Raw genomic sequence first — 14,305 nt, forward strand, 5'->3', positions numbered from 1 at the left:
GAAATAAATTTTCATAAATAGCATGATGGGCGACTTGTTCGTAACTCCAAATTAGCCGGCTGGGATAGGTTATAATGCAACTGTCCAAATTGATTCAGGAATTCCTCTAATTTTAAAATTTCTATTATCCATTGGCAATTACCCCTAAAGTCCGAATTAATGGTTGAGAGTGATGCCGTATCGAATAAAAGGGATATTTGTTAGGGCGCTTCGTTGCAGAATTTTTAACTTCAGCTACAAATGATGAATAAAAGGAACATTATAATACAATGATAAAGGCTGTAATTCCAAGGCAACACTCGAGGAAAGGTTTTTGATTACTTGAGCATCTGTGTTTCGTCCATAAGTTCTATTTCATCCCCGTCCAGCTTCATAAAAAATTGAACCCAGAGTTGCGTGTTGGGTTGAAATCGGTGAAATCTGTTGTTTGTCGCAGTGGGTGACGTTGAAATTCAAGTGAAAAAAGTCATCTTCTGTCTTGTTATTTAGTTATATATTTTTCAATGTATGGCTCCTTGTGTTCAACTTAAAACAAAGGAAAACTAATGAAAAACGTATCTCAACCTGCTGTTAACTGTCCATGTGTCACTGATGCCAGCATCAGTTGTGTTTCAAGTGGTTTTGATTCTTAACATCAAATATATTTATATATTATTTTGAAGTGAATTTATTTGACCAAACGAAATGGGTAGGACGGTTGTGCTCGAGGAAAATCTTATTCCATACATTTCCAAATTTGCTAGCCCGAATGCCTATGCTGTCGGTTTGATTCTTGGACAGGTTTGTTGGTAGGGTGTATTTGTCTTGCTATTGAAGTTTCGCATATCATTTGTGTTCATATTGTTAAATTTTATTATTAGAGTGCTGGGCAGAGAGATTACATTGTTCATTTTGCTCGGACACCACGCCCAGCAAAGGAAGATATCGAAGAAGAGAGCATAGAAACAAATCCATTTGGTGACAAAGAGAAGGAGACAACTGAAAAGCCTATCACTTCAATGAAAGATCTCGAAGAAAACTGGGTTGCAGATCATGCTAAGCATGTTAGTGTTGGCCTATATGTAGGATGACAGTCGCTATAGTGAATGCAGAAATGCATCAATGCTATTGAGTGTGGATTAATTAATATTAAACATAGTACATGGCTGTGGGATCGCACTTAAACTTCATTGTGAACTTGGTGTGTCAATAAATTCGATATTTTGATTCAACGTCATGGCCTCAGATTTGAGGTAGTGAGCGTGCAAGACCACCAAGTCACCTATTTGCATTACTTTAAATACGTCTACTCGTTCACTTTTACATCCAGTGATGTGACCGAAAAGTTGTTTGGATTTTTCTAGATACATCCTTTTTTGATTGTGTTAATGTTTATCTTGAATGTCTAATTCAAGAACGTCTGTCATTATTAATATTCACCAAAACTGAATAGTATAATTATATAATTACGATATAACTCCCATTAGCCATATCAACTAATTAAAACTTACCCAACCATCATTAAATTCTCAGGTAACCAGAATGCTTCCAGGTGGGATGTGGGTTCTGGGTATATTTACTGTGGGAAAATCTGATCCATATGAAGACAGCAGTGATAGAAATCGTGTCAGATGTGCTCTTGTCCAGATTCGGGAGCATTTTGTTAAGCACAGCTATTTGCATGGTGATGGGCCTTCCAGTGAAAAACTTGCTCTTCACTACAACACTGTTTCCCAAAAGTAAGTTTAGCCGTAGTCAAAAAACGTTAAGTTCGTATATTTGGTGGTATGGGAAAACAGTAGCTGGTTTGCAGTTGCTGATTTTATCAAGAACTATTTTCAAATTGTTGCGTTTTAACTTTAAGGATTGTTTGCCGATCAGTGGACTTAAATTCAACAATGTTTCGTCCTGCTGACTTAAAAATTCATTCTTCGCCAACGAAGTGGCATCATCTCGAATGCCATATGGGTTTTGATCAGTGGTTTCCACTGCCACAGTCATCATCTGTCAGGCCACTGAAGAGGCTCATTATGGTAAGGAAATTTTCAATAAATCATAGTCTATATTTGTTTAAATAATTAGCTTGTAATTATATCTCGATTACAAAATACTCCCTTGAACCCCTTGTAGCCAAATCTCAAAGCAACTAGTCATCTAATAATGGTTTCTATAAATATAGGTAGGAGAGGCATTCTTGACTACTGAAATATTGGCATGGATTGTTAGATAATTTCATTGTCAATATAAGGCCTAATGTTGGGGAGATAAAAACAATTTTTTGTCAAAATTAGCAAAACAATAATGTGTAACAGATAACTCCTTCTCGAATTGATTTATTTGAAAGAAACTTGGGTTTGGCAGGAAAAGCATACATATGTATATATCGATGGGTGTTTGGGATAAAAAATGGAGAGGCCATGATAAGAATGATTGTATTATGAAAAAAAGTGCATTTTATGTACTGGTTATTGATGTGTGAAGTAAGTTTGCTGTGCCCATTTAGTTGTATTGAGTCATAATAATTATTTATCAGATTTAAACCATTATACAACGTTCTTCATTAGTCTTAGTGCCAAATTACATGGTAAAACAGTAAGAATAGGAGATTGTGACTCAGTTCTCTCAGAGCTTTTCCTAATTTGAAGTTCTAGTTGAGTACTCTTAATAAATTTGTTTTGAATGTTATCCTATTCCAGAGTGACTTTTGTTGTACAGATTCCTAATAAAAGAAGCATATTAACCTTAGCAAAGACCTATAATAATAATAATTTAATTCCCCAATTGACAAATACATAGTATGGTACAGAATATCACAAATCATGTACTCATACAGGGTACGTCAAGAAGTACAGTAACTTATTAATTACCAGCCAGAAAAAATAAAATTACACGTATTACATAATAATTATTATTAGGTAATCTACCAGTTGAGGTAGGTTTTTGGATGGACACAACTACCAAACAAATATTTTATTATTCCCAACAAAACAAAAAATCCAGCATCCTACTCTACATCAGGTCCCTCTTCATCTCTGAGTACTTCCTTCCTCCCTTCATCCTGTCCAACATCCCTATCCTGTTCCTTCCCTTTCCTCATTTGCCTAACATTCTCCCCTGTATTACAGTCTTCAACATCCCGCTGCCGGTCAACACCCCCTTCATCCACTTTTCCTGCCTCCATAGGATTGCTCCCAACAAACCCCTCTCTTCACCCACCATACCAAGTACTTCCTCATTTGTTTTCTTCTCTGTCCATTTCACCTTCTCCATTCTTCTCCTCACCCACATTTCAAAAGCCTCCAATCTACGTCTATCCTCCTGCTTCAATGACCACGTTTCCGCACCGTACATAGCTATGCTCCATATCAAAGTTTTTACGAGTCTTTTCTTAACATCCTTACTCAACGTCCCTGTCATCAACTCCCTCCTCCTTGTGAAAGCCTCTTTGCCTAGCGAAATTTTTCTCCTTACGTCCCTGCTACTTTGACCGTGTTGGTCCAAAACACTACCGTGATACGTAAACTGTTCAACCTGCTATAGTTTTTGCCCTCCTATCTTAATGTTTCGCTTAGCCTTTTTCTTTCTGGAAAATCACATAACCTTTGTTTAATTAATATTGATTCTCATCCCATTACTGCAGCACTGAATTTCCAATTCACTCAGCAATGCTTGCAACCCCTTGGTTGACTGACAAACTAAAGCTAGGTCATCAGCGAACCTAACTGATTTTATGATTTCTCTGCCCACTTTCATTCCTACCTCTAGTTCTTCCCATGCCTCTTTAATCATTTCCTCAACATACAGGTTGAACAGCAACGGTGATAATGTGATACACCCCATGCCTTACACCTCTTCCTAACACTGTCCATTCGGACTCCCCGTTCCTCACCCGTACCTGAGCAGTCTGAGACATGTACAGGTTGCGGATTAGCCTCCTTTCCCTCCAATCTATTCCTATTTTCTGCAGAATACTCATTAGTTTTTCCCAATTCACTCTATCAAACGCTTTTTCGAAATCTACGAAACAGGCAAATACCTCCTGGTTGTGTTCTATATTCCTCTCGATTAATAATCTCATTACTGCAATGGCATCACGCGTACCTCTCCCCTTCCTAAACCCAAACTGATCATCCCCTAAGTAATCATTTTCCCTATTCTCTATCCTTTTGTTTATGATCCTTGTGCATAATTATGTGCACAAAATAAAATTCAGTATTACCCAGAATTGATGTAGTCATTGACACTGTAAAAACATTTTTCATAAAAGTAAATAAACAATTTCTTTTTAAAAATTGAGAGTGATAGCTCATTTTTTAAATTAATGGTAAGCCTGTTGAACATTTTGATACCCAGAGAATGAGGTCCCTTGGTCATCATTGTCATACTAGCAGATTCTACACACAGATGATTTCTTGTCCTAGTCTCATAGGTGTTTGTGCCATTATTTGATGAGAATGGGGCCATGTCCTTTTTTATGTAAATTACTGAATTATAAAGAAACACGCAAGGGGACTGTTAATATGGCAAGGCTTTGAAAGAGTGATCTGCAGTGGGTTCTCTAGGGTTTATTGCGTATGGACCTAAGCAATCTCTTTTGAGTAATATACCTGTATATTTTAGTTAACCTAGTCAATAACCCACTTCCCCAGATTACATTACCATATGATACAAGAGAATAAAATGGACCGTAGTAGAGTGTTTTTAAAACATCCATACTAACAGTATGCTTCAGAATTGAAAGAACATAGTAAACAGAATTTAATTTTTTACTTAGATGTGTAATGTGCAGGTCCCATTGCAAGTATTTCTCAAAGTATATTCCCAAAAATGTATAGTCATTAACAACTTTACAGTTACTTGCCATAAGCTGAGAAGTACTTTTATCAGAATGGCAGGTTTTTGCAGAGAATGTTATGACCTGAGTTTTAGTTTCATTAAGAATAAGGTTATTCCAATAGCACCACATGCCCATGTCATGAATAATGGATTCACCTTAAGTCATCAGATCTTCAAAGAATTTCTAATACAGCACAACGCTCTCATCATCTGCAAACAAGGCATAGTTGCTGAGAGGATTTATGAATAATTTTCTAGGTAGATCATTAATTTAAATGAGAAATAGAGTTGGACCCAACGCTGATCCTTGAGGAACACCTTTATCAACCCTTAATGGTGAGAAGAAGAAGTTATCCCATCATTCTGGACAGCTACCTTTTGTTGACGATTTTTTGAGGTATGATCTCAACCACTTCTGTGCTGTGCCTCTAAGACCCATTAAATCACATTTGTACCAGAGTTCAACCTCATGAAATGCTCTGGACAAGTCAAAGAATACATTACTTTTTCTTGGAGTTAATTTATTGTTTGATGGTGTCAACTGCATTGAAAATTGCATGCTCTGTTGACTTTCCCTCTCTAAATCCAAATTGTTTAGGGGAAAGCAGGTTATTGAATTCGAGGAATTCCATTAGTCTTTTGTTGAATACATACTCAAATATTTTTCCGAGCTAAGGGATTATTGATAATGGTCGATAATTTCCCACATGATTTCTTTCCCCTTTATATTTATATATTAGTATTACCTTGGATACTTTGAGGGCATCAAGATAGATACTATCTCTCAGACTCTGATTTACAAGTGCGAATAAGTGACTTGAAATCTTATCTACCAAATTATGTATTATTTTCCTGATATACCATTTATATTAGTAGAGGCTTTCTTGGTCACTCCACTACTTTATAGGTAGAATTTTGTTTAATAATATGCCATGCCATTTTAGTATGATTAGTTGCATTTAAGATGAGTTTATCATTATATTCTCTCTTTGATTTCTTAATTATATTACGTTACAGCTTTTTTAAGCTAGTATATTCGTGCTGCAGTGTGTTATCTGTAAGGGAAATATTATTTGTGATTTAATTCTTAATACCCTAGAAAAATGCCAAATTTCTCAGAGTGATCCAGTTTTTCCAAAAATGTTCTGTAGACCAGGTCAAAGTTACTGATCAGGGAGTTCTTCTCGTTCAACGACTTCCAATTCTCTTGACTCAAGAGAAATTAAAAGTGGCTGTCATTCCGAGTCCCTAAAGATCCTCTTTAATATGGTAGGGGCAACGGCCGATTTGCTAATTTCAGACTCATCGAAAACAGACATAATTGCACAGTGAATTGACAGAGCTGGGTCAAAAGCAGCAGTATTAACTTGGGATTCTGGATATTCTGTGAAGATGTTATCCCACAGGGAATTTAAACTAGCTCTAACTCATGTAGGATTATTAACCTAGGGTTTTATGTTATAGGAGGCTGATCGAGACAGCAGTTCTCTTTGATTATTACCATCAGTGAGAAGGTTACAATTGAAGTCTCCTGTGAGAATTATTGCAGGCCTCTTGGAATAAGTTGTCATGTTATAGACCAAGTTGTCCAATTTTTCAACAAAGTCACTAAAGGATCCTACAGGAGATCGATATAATGCAAAGATAAGAAGAATTTGCTCATTGACAGTAAGTTTTACCAATGAACATTCAAATACCTGTTCAGTGTTCAAGGACTGCAGATTTATCTTCAGATTTTCATGTGCAGTAGTGTTTTTTATTTAAATCACCACTCTGCCATGGCGTTTTACTTTTCGACCTTAAAAATCCTCTATCACATATCCTGGAATTATGACATCCAGTTCACTCATCCAATGCTCTCAGAGGCAAATTACGTCTGGTTTGTCCATTAAAGTTAATGCTTCAAGGTCTTGTAGCTTATTATTAAGACATTGTATGTTGAGAACTAGGATCCTGATCTTATTCTCCCCACTGAAATGAGGTTTGTTATCTTTGCCACTTCGTATTAATTCAGTTCCACTGCAGTTTGGCACTTGAATAAAAAATGCCTCAGGGTCAGGTCACATGGCCACTTATCACTGTGCAGTACTTTGTCTCAAGTATGAAAAGGCTTTGTAATTTTAAAGCTGGCATTTACACCCTTAGACTCAAGCTTACTCACCATTGTAGGGATGTGAGGAAAGTTCTTTCTCAGGTAGCTGTCAGCAGTATTTTCCGTAGTTCCGCCCTCCAGTTTGCCAAGAGGTAACCATGCTCTTTTTACACTTACTGAACCAATGATATCTTCATATGTTTATGCCTGACCAATGATATCTTCTGCAACTTAAGCAGAAATGTTCTAAATATATAGATGAATATTAGCAAATCCAGCGTATAAAATCCTATACTACCTTGATCAAAAAGTTCCCGGAATAAACACCGTGTGGCGCTCCCATCGTTCCGATTTGAGTTCTGTTTTTTTTGTTAAATTGGTACATCTGTTGTTGATATTCCCTTTAAATCTTAGTGTCATAACTTGACATTTGCAAAAGTTACGTAGCCAAGAGTACATCTATCTCTGTGTGTGTTGGCGATTTTCAGAAATGGATTTAAATTTGCAACAACGAACTTGTATTAAATTTTGCGTAAAAAACGGATTTAGTGGCGCACGGACGTTGGAAATGTTGGAAAAGTGTTTCGGCAACGATTCTCTAAAAAAAAACGGTCGTTTACCAGTGGCACGAGCGGTTCAGAAGTGGTCGTGAGTCAATCGAAGATGATGAACGCAGTGGCAGACCATCGACATCGAAAGTCGGTGAAAAAATTGATAAAGTAAAAGAAATGTTGGTCAATAACCGCAAATTAACCATCAGAGAAATAGCGGAGGACTTGAACATTGCCTATGGATCCGCCCAAGACATTGTGGTTAATGATTTGGGTTTCCGTCGTGTAGCAGCAAAGTTGGTGCCGAAAGACCTCAATTTCATGCAAAAAAGAGACCGTGTTGACGTCGCAAAAGACATGATTTGCGAGGCTGAATCCGATCCCACATTCATCAAAAGGATCATTACTGGAGACGAGACGTGGGTTTATGAGTACGACACGCAATCCAGACATCAGGCAAGTGAATGGCGTTCACCAAATGAGCCGAGACCAAAAAAACCACGTCGTTTTCAGTCAAAAAAGAAGGCAATGCTGACGGTTTTCATGGATTACAACGGTGTAGTGCATCATGAATTTTTGCCAGAAGGCCAGACAGTAAACAAAGAGTATTATTTGGGCGTTATGAGACGTTTGCGTGAAGCAATTCGCCGAAAGAGACCAGAAATGTGGGCAGAAAACTCGTGGATTTTGCACCATGATAACGCACCGTCGCACAGTGCTATCATTATTCGTAATTTTTTGACGAAAAATGCAACAAATACCATCCAACAGCCACCGAATTCACCTGATTTGGCTCCCTGTGACTTCTTTCTGTTCAATCGAGTTAAAAAACCATTACGGGGAACGCGTTTTAGCAGCCGAGAGGAAGTAATGGAAAAATCGCAGGAAGCACTGATGGACATACCGAAAACCGAATATAAAAAATGTTTTGAGGATTGGATCAAGCGCTGGCATAAGTGTGTTGCAGTCGATGGGGATTACTTTGAAGGGGACAATATAGATTTAGATGAATAAACTTGTATTTTTAATTTTCTGAATAAATTCCGGGAAATTTTTGATCAAGGTAGTATTTTATAATACAAATAAGCTCTCCAAGGACAATGGAGCAGCTCCAAAAATTCACAATAGGAATTATCAACTCTACAAACATCTTTGTTCAAAGAATTTGAATGTGGCATGTACGAGTCATATCAGTATTATGATTACTGACCACCCGTATGGTCAAAGAAAAAACTAATTAATTTTTTTTGTCATGCAGTGCATGATAATATTTCAATGATACATTTTCACCACATTATGAAGATGGTAGCCAACTATTTTGTGTTGACATTTTTCCTGATATAGCATTGATTGTAATGCTGGCAAAGCTGTAATCATGAAAATGGAATGATGCAGAAGACTGGCTAAAGGTTAGCATTTGCTACCGTACCTCTCAAGAAAAGCATTCAGAAAGAATTTGTCTTATCTTTCTCCATGTCAATGGAATGAAAAGCACAATGTATTTTTCCACTGTTCTTTTCTTTGGTACTACTAGTTTTAGCACTTAGGCATCATCATCAAGCACAAATCTCTCAAGTTGCAGTTCATTTATATACCTTTTTTTGTGGAGGAGAGGTGGTTAAGAGAGGGGGAGAAAAGGAGGGGTTGTGATCGGCGTTGATGAGGAGGAGGAGAGGAGTGTTACGGGTCAGTTCAGGATGGGGGAAAGGGTAGTTAGGTCTTTCCGTGAAGGAAAGAAATGCTTCCAAGATTGGGGAGAGGTGTTCAAGCTGTAACTCAAGAGGCAAATGGCCCTTTTTCAAATTCATTCTGATTTCCAAGTCTTCCCACTGGTCCATCCTCCTTCCTTTGTCCGTTTGGTGTATCAGTGCTGTGTTGAAATCGCTCCCTTGATTTTCTCCGAACAGATGCTTGGCAAAGTGAGATTGCACTAGGTCATATTTTCTAAAATGGTGTTTATGTTCCTCCGCTCGTGTTCTCCCCATTTGGCCTATGTAGATAGCACTGCAGTCCTTACTAGTTAATTTATAACTGCCACTTATTCCATGAAAGGGATCGGGATTGGTGTGGTGGTTATCATACTGGCTTCCCACCCAGAGGGCTCGGGTTCAAATCCCGGTGGTGTTGAATATTTTTCAGAGGTATCTCGATCCCTCCTTGAGGTGCTTTGTGGAGGGCACTTTGAGTGAGTACGCCGTCCGTCAGATGGGACGTTAAGCTGCAGACCCCTTGGCGCCTTTCGCAAAGAGTAGGCTAATGCCGACGCCAGGTTTCTCTCCACCCTTCATCCTTTCCTGTCCATCCCCTATGGTGCAAATGACCTCAGCAGTTGGTCGCCTCCCCTAAATACTACTACTACTACTTATTCCATGAACATGAACTTCCACATAGTTGAGCCAGAAACCATCAAATACTTTCTTCCTATGTTCCTATGCTATCAAAAATAATGCTCTCAGACAAAGTGTAAATTATTGACTCTATTTGTTGTGTCTATTTTCTATTGAAAATTTGGATTTTTTGGTGCTATCAGTCGGCATCTTGCATAAGAGCTTATGTAATTGCAGTGGTATTGAGATTTCTGCCTCGGGAGGAATATTGCAAGAGACAGTGAAAGAGCTCTGTCATAATGTTGTTCATATAATAGTGTAGGCATAATCTTTGTTTGAAAAATTGAACACTAATATGAAATGAATTAAGACATTTTGTCAAAAAGAAAAAAAAAGTTCTGTCATACACCTATGTCTCTTTTCATGTTGATTCTCTCATATGCCACTGGTTGCAAATATGTTTCAACATCCCACCAACATTCAGTCAAACACTGTTCAGGCTTTCACAGATTTTGACATAGTATTTACACAGGCTATAATTTGATATCCATTAAACACATGTGGAAATTAATATTACATGTGTGCATGATTGCAAACATTACAAAATAAAGGGTGAGATAATCGTATTTCTTTGACACAAAGCAGTTTCAGCTTCAAATTCTGAGTTTAATTTTAAATTAGATTGAAAATTTGTAATGTTTCCTGGTAATGAAAATTTTTATTTCATCAATACTTGTACTTTTCGCCTGATACTCTATTTAAAACTCTTGTTTTAATGTGTAAAAAAAATTAAATAAATATGTAAAAGTATATTAATTTTAAGATGGCCTCATATGAGAAATGTTTCAAGAATGTACAAGACATTTGAAGAATAACTTATTAGAAGTTTGTGCCTTTGGAAATTGATTAAGGTTGTACAAAGATCTGCTACCTAAAAATTGTAGCTTATATTTTAAGAAAAACACACTAACTTTTCTATTTCAGGATATCGTGGGTAACATTAGTAAAGAAATTGAATGTGCCCAGTGCCTCATTGAAGGGGAACCAAGGGATGCATCTGATCCTGTTGAAGGTATAGGTGGAGACTCTCAGGATGAAGAAGTTATAATTGCTCCAAGAAGAAAAAATAAAGGGTCGCTCTCTCCTCAGGCATCACCAGCAAAAAAGAATACTCTTCCATTGGAGGTTAACTTGTTCATGCCCTGTGTGAGTATCAAAATGTTATTTATTCTTCTTTTACTGTAACTACAAAATTATTAAGATATTTGGTTTCTTTCACTTATTTTTCGGTATACCTTAAAATAATAAATGTGTCGTACATATCTGTTTTAATTACCTTGATGTAAAAATTTCATAAAAATGCATTAATTTCTATTTAATCTTAGACTTTCTGATTGGTAATTATCCGATTGTCTGCTCTTAGTGATCTTAATATTGAGTAAATAAATGCTGACTGGTTGTTATGTGTTGGGCCTTAGCCAATTAACACTCATAACCGCTTAAGTTGTATGCCTAGTGCTCGACATTTTGCATAATTGAATGTAGTCATTGAAAGACGAAATAGCCGAGACCGTAAACATGATTGGCACTTGGGGGTGTAAACCCCCCTTTTAATTAACCAAGTGCCAATCAACCCCTTAAATAAACCTAGTGCCAATCAAGTTTACCATCTTGGCTATTTTATTTTTCATTGGTTCACAACCGTAGATAGGTTCATTTTAAATTTAAAATGTATTCATTGATCCTCATATTGCAAACGTTAGTCAAATGTGTCAGGAATGAGAGCTTTGGAGATGAACTGAAGATTAGAGTATGTAATATGGGAACAGTGTTTGCAAACAGTCACATCTTTCCATATCTTACCCACCCTTGTAATCTGCCTTCTGTACCACTGTGACGAACATATGCCACTGCACTCTTGAGAGTGTTGCATTGTACTTCTGTACATCTTTAGGACAAATAAAATTTCAAGGTGTGATTTCAAAAATTTCTTGGTCTTCATGGATTCACATTAAATATTTCTCATTCATTCAACAGAATGCAAGTGAAGATTGCAATGATTCATCTGGAGTAACAACAATTGACTGCTGTGGTGAGGTGCGATTGGTTGGTGTTTTAGCTTGCAGGGTGTTTCTTCATCAAAAGGCTACTGTAGAAGAAGCAGAAAAGGTGATGAAACACTTATATAGTAATTCCCTATTTGATTGCTTAGTTGTAAATAATTTTTCTCCATAATTGGTGCTTGCTTAAAAACTTGCAATTATTTTATTTGGAGTATTTTCATCATTTAATATTGTTTTAGTTATTCATTTTTAATTGTAAGACATTTATATATAATTTTTATATTAATTAAATGTAATTATTAATGTTTTTATGATTATTTTTAAATTGTTTATTTTATCTTTACCTTAAGAGAGAAGAGACAATTTAAAGTTAAAAAAGCTTCCCCTGTTTCAAATGGCTAATACAAATGTATCTTTTTTGAAACTAATAGTACCTCAGGTTTTGCCCCTTGGAAAACATAGGCATTACAGGACCATGCTATCTGATTGCATAATACAGTCCATTCTTTTCGTCGCCATTTCTTTTCTACTGTCTAATTTTAGCTCCAGAATGATGTGGGGCAATGAAAAGGAAATGAATTTCATGAATATTTTCCAGAAAAAAGACTGCTCAAAAATTAACTCAATACTTGTGCAACTCATAGGTTGTGTTGAAAATAATTGCTCTTTGCCTGGCCCACGGTGTGCTGAAATGTAGCGCAATAAATTATTCTATTTTAGAATAGCCTTTCCAAGGTTTGGTGTCCTCAGGAAAAGTAAAAAACTACATAGCATACACCATAGGAACCATTCTCTATATTTTTTATTTGCCAAGCAAGCAAGATGAGGATTCAGAAGCAGTTTAAATGAAATCTCATTTTAAAATGAGGATCATTTCTGAAAAATGTAGGCCTTGGTCCTTATAAAACTAATGGGAATAAAATCCCAAAGAAATCAAAAAGTGTAATGTACCTTTTATAATTTGTCAGTACACATAGAACTTCTTTCGGGTAATGATGAATGATCTTAAAGTTCATTTATTCAAGAATTTTCCCAAGGAAACAGTGAAAGTATGTAAATTCATTATTGACAAATTAGTATGAATGGGTCAAAATATCAAAGGCATTTTTACAGGAGATGATGAGGAAAGATTATTTTTAAAAAGCATTCCTTAAAGTTGAAACAATCATAGTGTGTTCCATTGTGAAGTTTTTAGGAGATATACTACCTTGATCAAAAAGTTCCCGGAATAACCACCGTGTGGCGCTCCAATCGTTCCAATTTGAGTTCTGTTTTTTTTGTTACATTGGTACATCTGTTGTTGATATTCCCTTTAAATCTTAGTGTCATAACTTGACATTTGCAAAAGTTACGTAGCCAAGAGTACATCTATCTCTGTGTGTGTTGGCGATTTTTTACAATTTCAGAAATGGATTTAAATTTGCAACAACGAACTTGTATTAAATTTTGCGTAAAAAACGGATTTAGTGGCGCACGGACGTTGGAAATGTTGGAAAAGTGTTTCGGCAACGATTCTCTAAAAAAAACGGTCGTTTACCAGTGGCACGAGCGGTTCAGAAGTGGTCGTGAGTCAATCGAAGATGATGAACGCAGTGGCAGACCATCGACATCGAAAGTCGGTGAAAAAATTGATAAAGTAAAAGAAATGTTGGTCAATAACCGCAAATTAACCATCAGAGAAATAGCGGAGGACTTGAACATTGCCTATGGATCCGCCCAAGACATTGTGGTTAATGATTTGGGTTTCCGTCGTGTAGCAGCAAAAAGACCTCAATTTCATGCAAAAAAGAGACCGTGTTGACGTCGCAAAAGACATGATTTGCGAGGCTGAATCCGATCCCACATTCATCAAAAGGATCATTACTGGAGATGAGACGTGGGTTTATGAGTACGACACGCAATCCAGACATCAGGCAAGTGAATGGCGTTCACCAAATGAGCCGAGACCAAAAAAACCACGTCGTTTTCAGTCAAAAAAGAAGGCAATGCTGACGGTTTTCATGGATTACAACGGTGTAGTGCATCATGAATTTTTGCCAGAAGGCCAGACAGTAAACATAGAGTATTATTTGGGCGTTATGAGACGTTTGCGTGAAGCAATTCGCCGAAAGAGACCAGAAATGTGGGCAGAAAACTCGTGGATTTTGCACCATGATAACGCACCGTCGCACAGTGCTATCATTATTCGTAATTTTTTGACGAAAAATGCAACAAATACCATCCAACAGCCACCGAATTCACCTGATTTGGCTCCCTGTGACTTCTTTCTGTTCAATCGAGTTAAAAAACCATTACGGGGAACGCGTTTTAGCAGCCGAGAGGAAGTAATGGAAAAATCGCAGGAAGCACTGATGGACATACCGAAAACCGAATATAAAAAATGTTTCGAGGATTGGATCAAGCGCTGGCATAAGTGTGTTGCAGTCGATGGGGATTACTTTGAAGGGGACAATATAG

At 36.9% G+C, this 14,305-nt stretch overlaps 1 protein-coding gene across 1 annotated transcript in view; it reads left to right on the forward strand.

Annotated features, from left to right (window-relative positions):
• Window positions 1–95: 95 nt before the first annotated feature.
• The window catches only part of LOC139700676 (protein odr-4 homolog), a 31,201-nt gene continuing 16,991 nt past the window's right edge, over window positions 96–14,305 (forward strand). Inside the window, exons 1-6 of the mRNA XM_071599138.1 lie at window positions 96–780; window positions 861–1,043; window positions 1,513–1,718; window positions 1,844–2,012; window positions 10,770–10,991; window positions 11,823–11,954. Of these exons, the coding sequence (XP_071455239.1) occupies window positions 685–780; window positions 861–1,043; window positions 1,513–1,718; window positions 1,844–2,012; window positions 10,770–10,991; window positions 11,823–11,954 (1,008 nt within the window). The 5' untranslated portion in view covers window positions 96–684. The remainder of the gene's footprint in view (window positions 781–860; window positions 1,044–1,512; window positions 1,719–1,843; window positions 2,013–10,769; window positions 10,992–11,822; window positions 11,955–14,305) is intronic.

This window comes from Hetaerina americana, unplaced genomic scaffold (genome assembly GCF_022747635.1).
Source record: "Hetaerina americana unplaced genomic scaffold, ioHetAmer1.1.p SCAF_106, whole genome shotgun sequence".
NCBI lineage: Eukaryota > Metazoa > Arthropoda > Insecta > Odonata > Calopterygidae > Hetaerina > Hetaerina americana.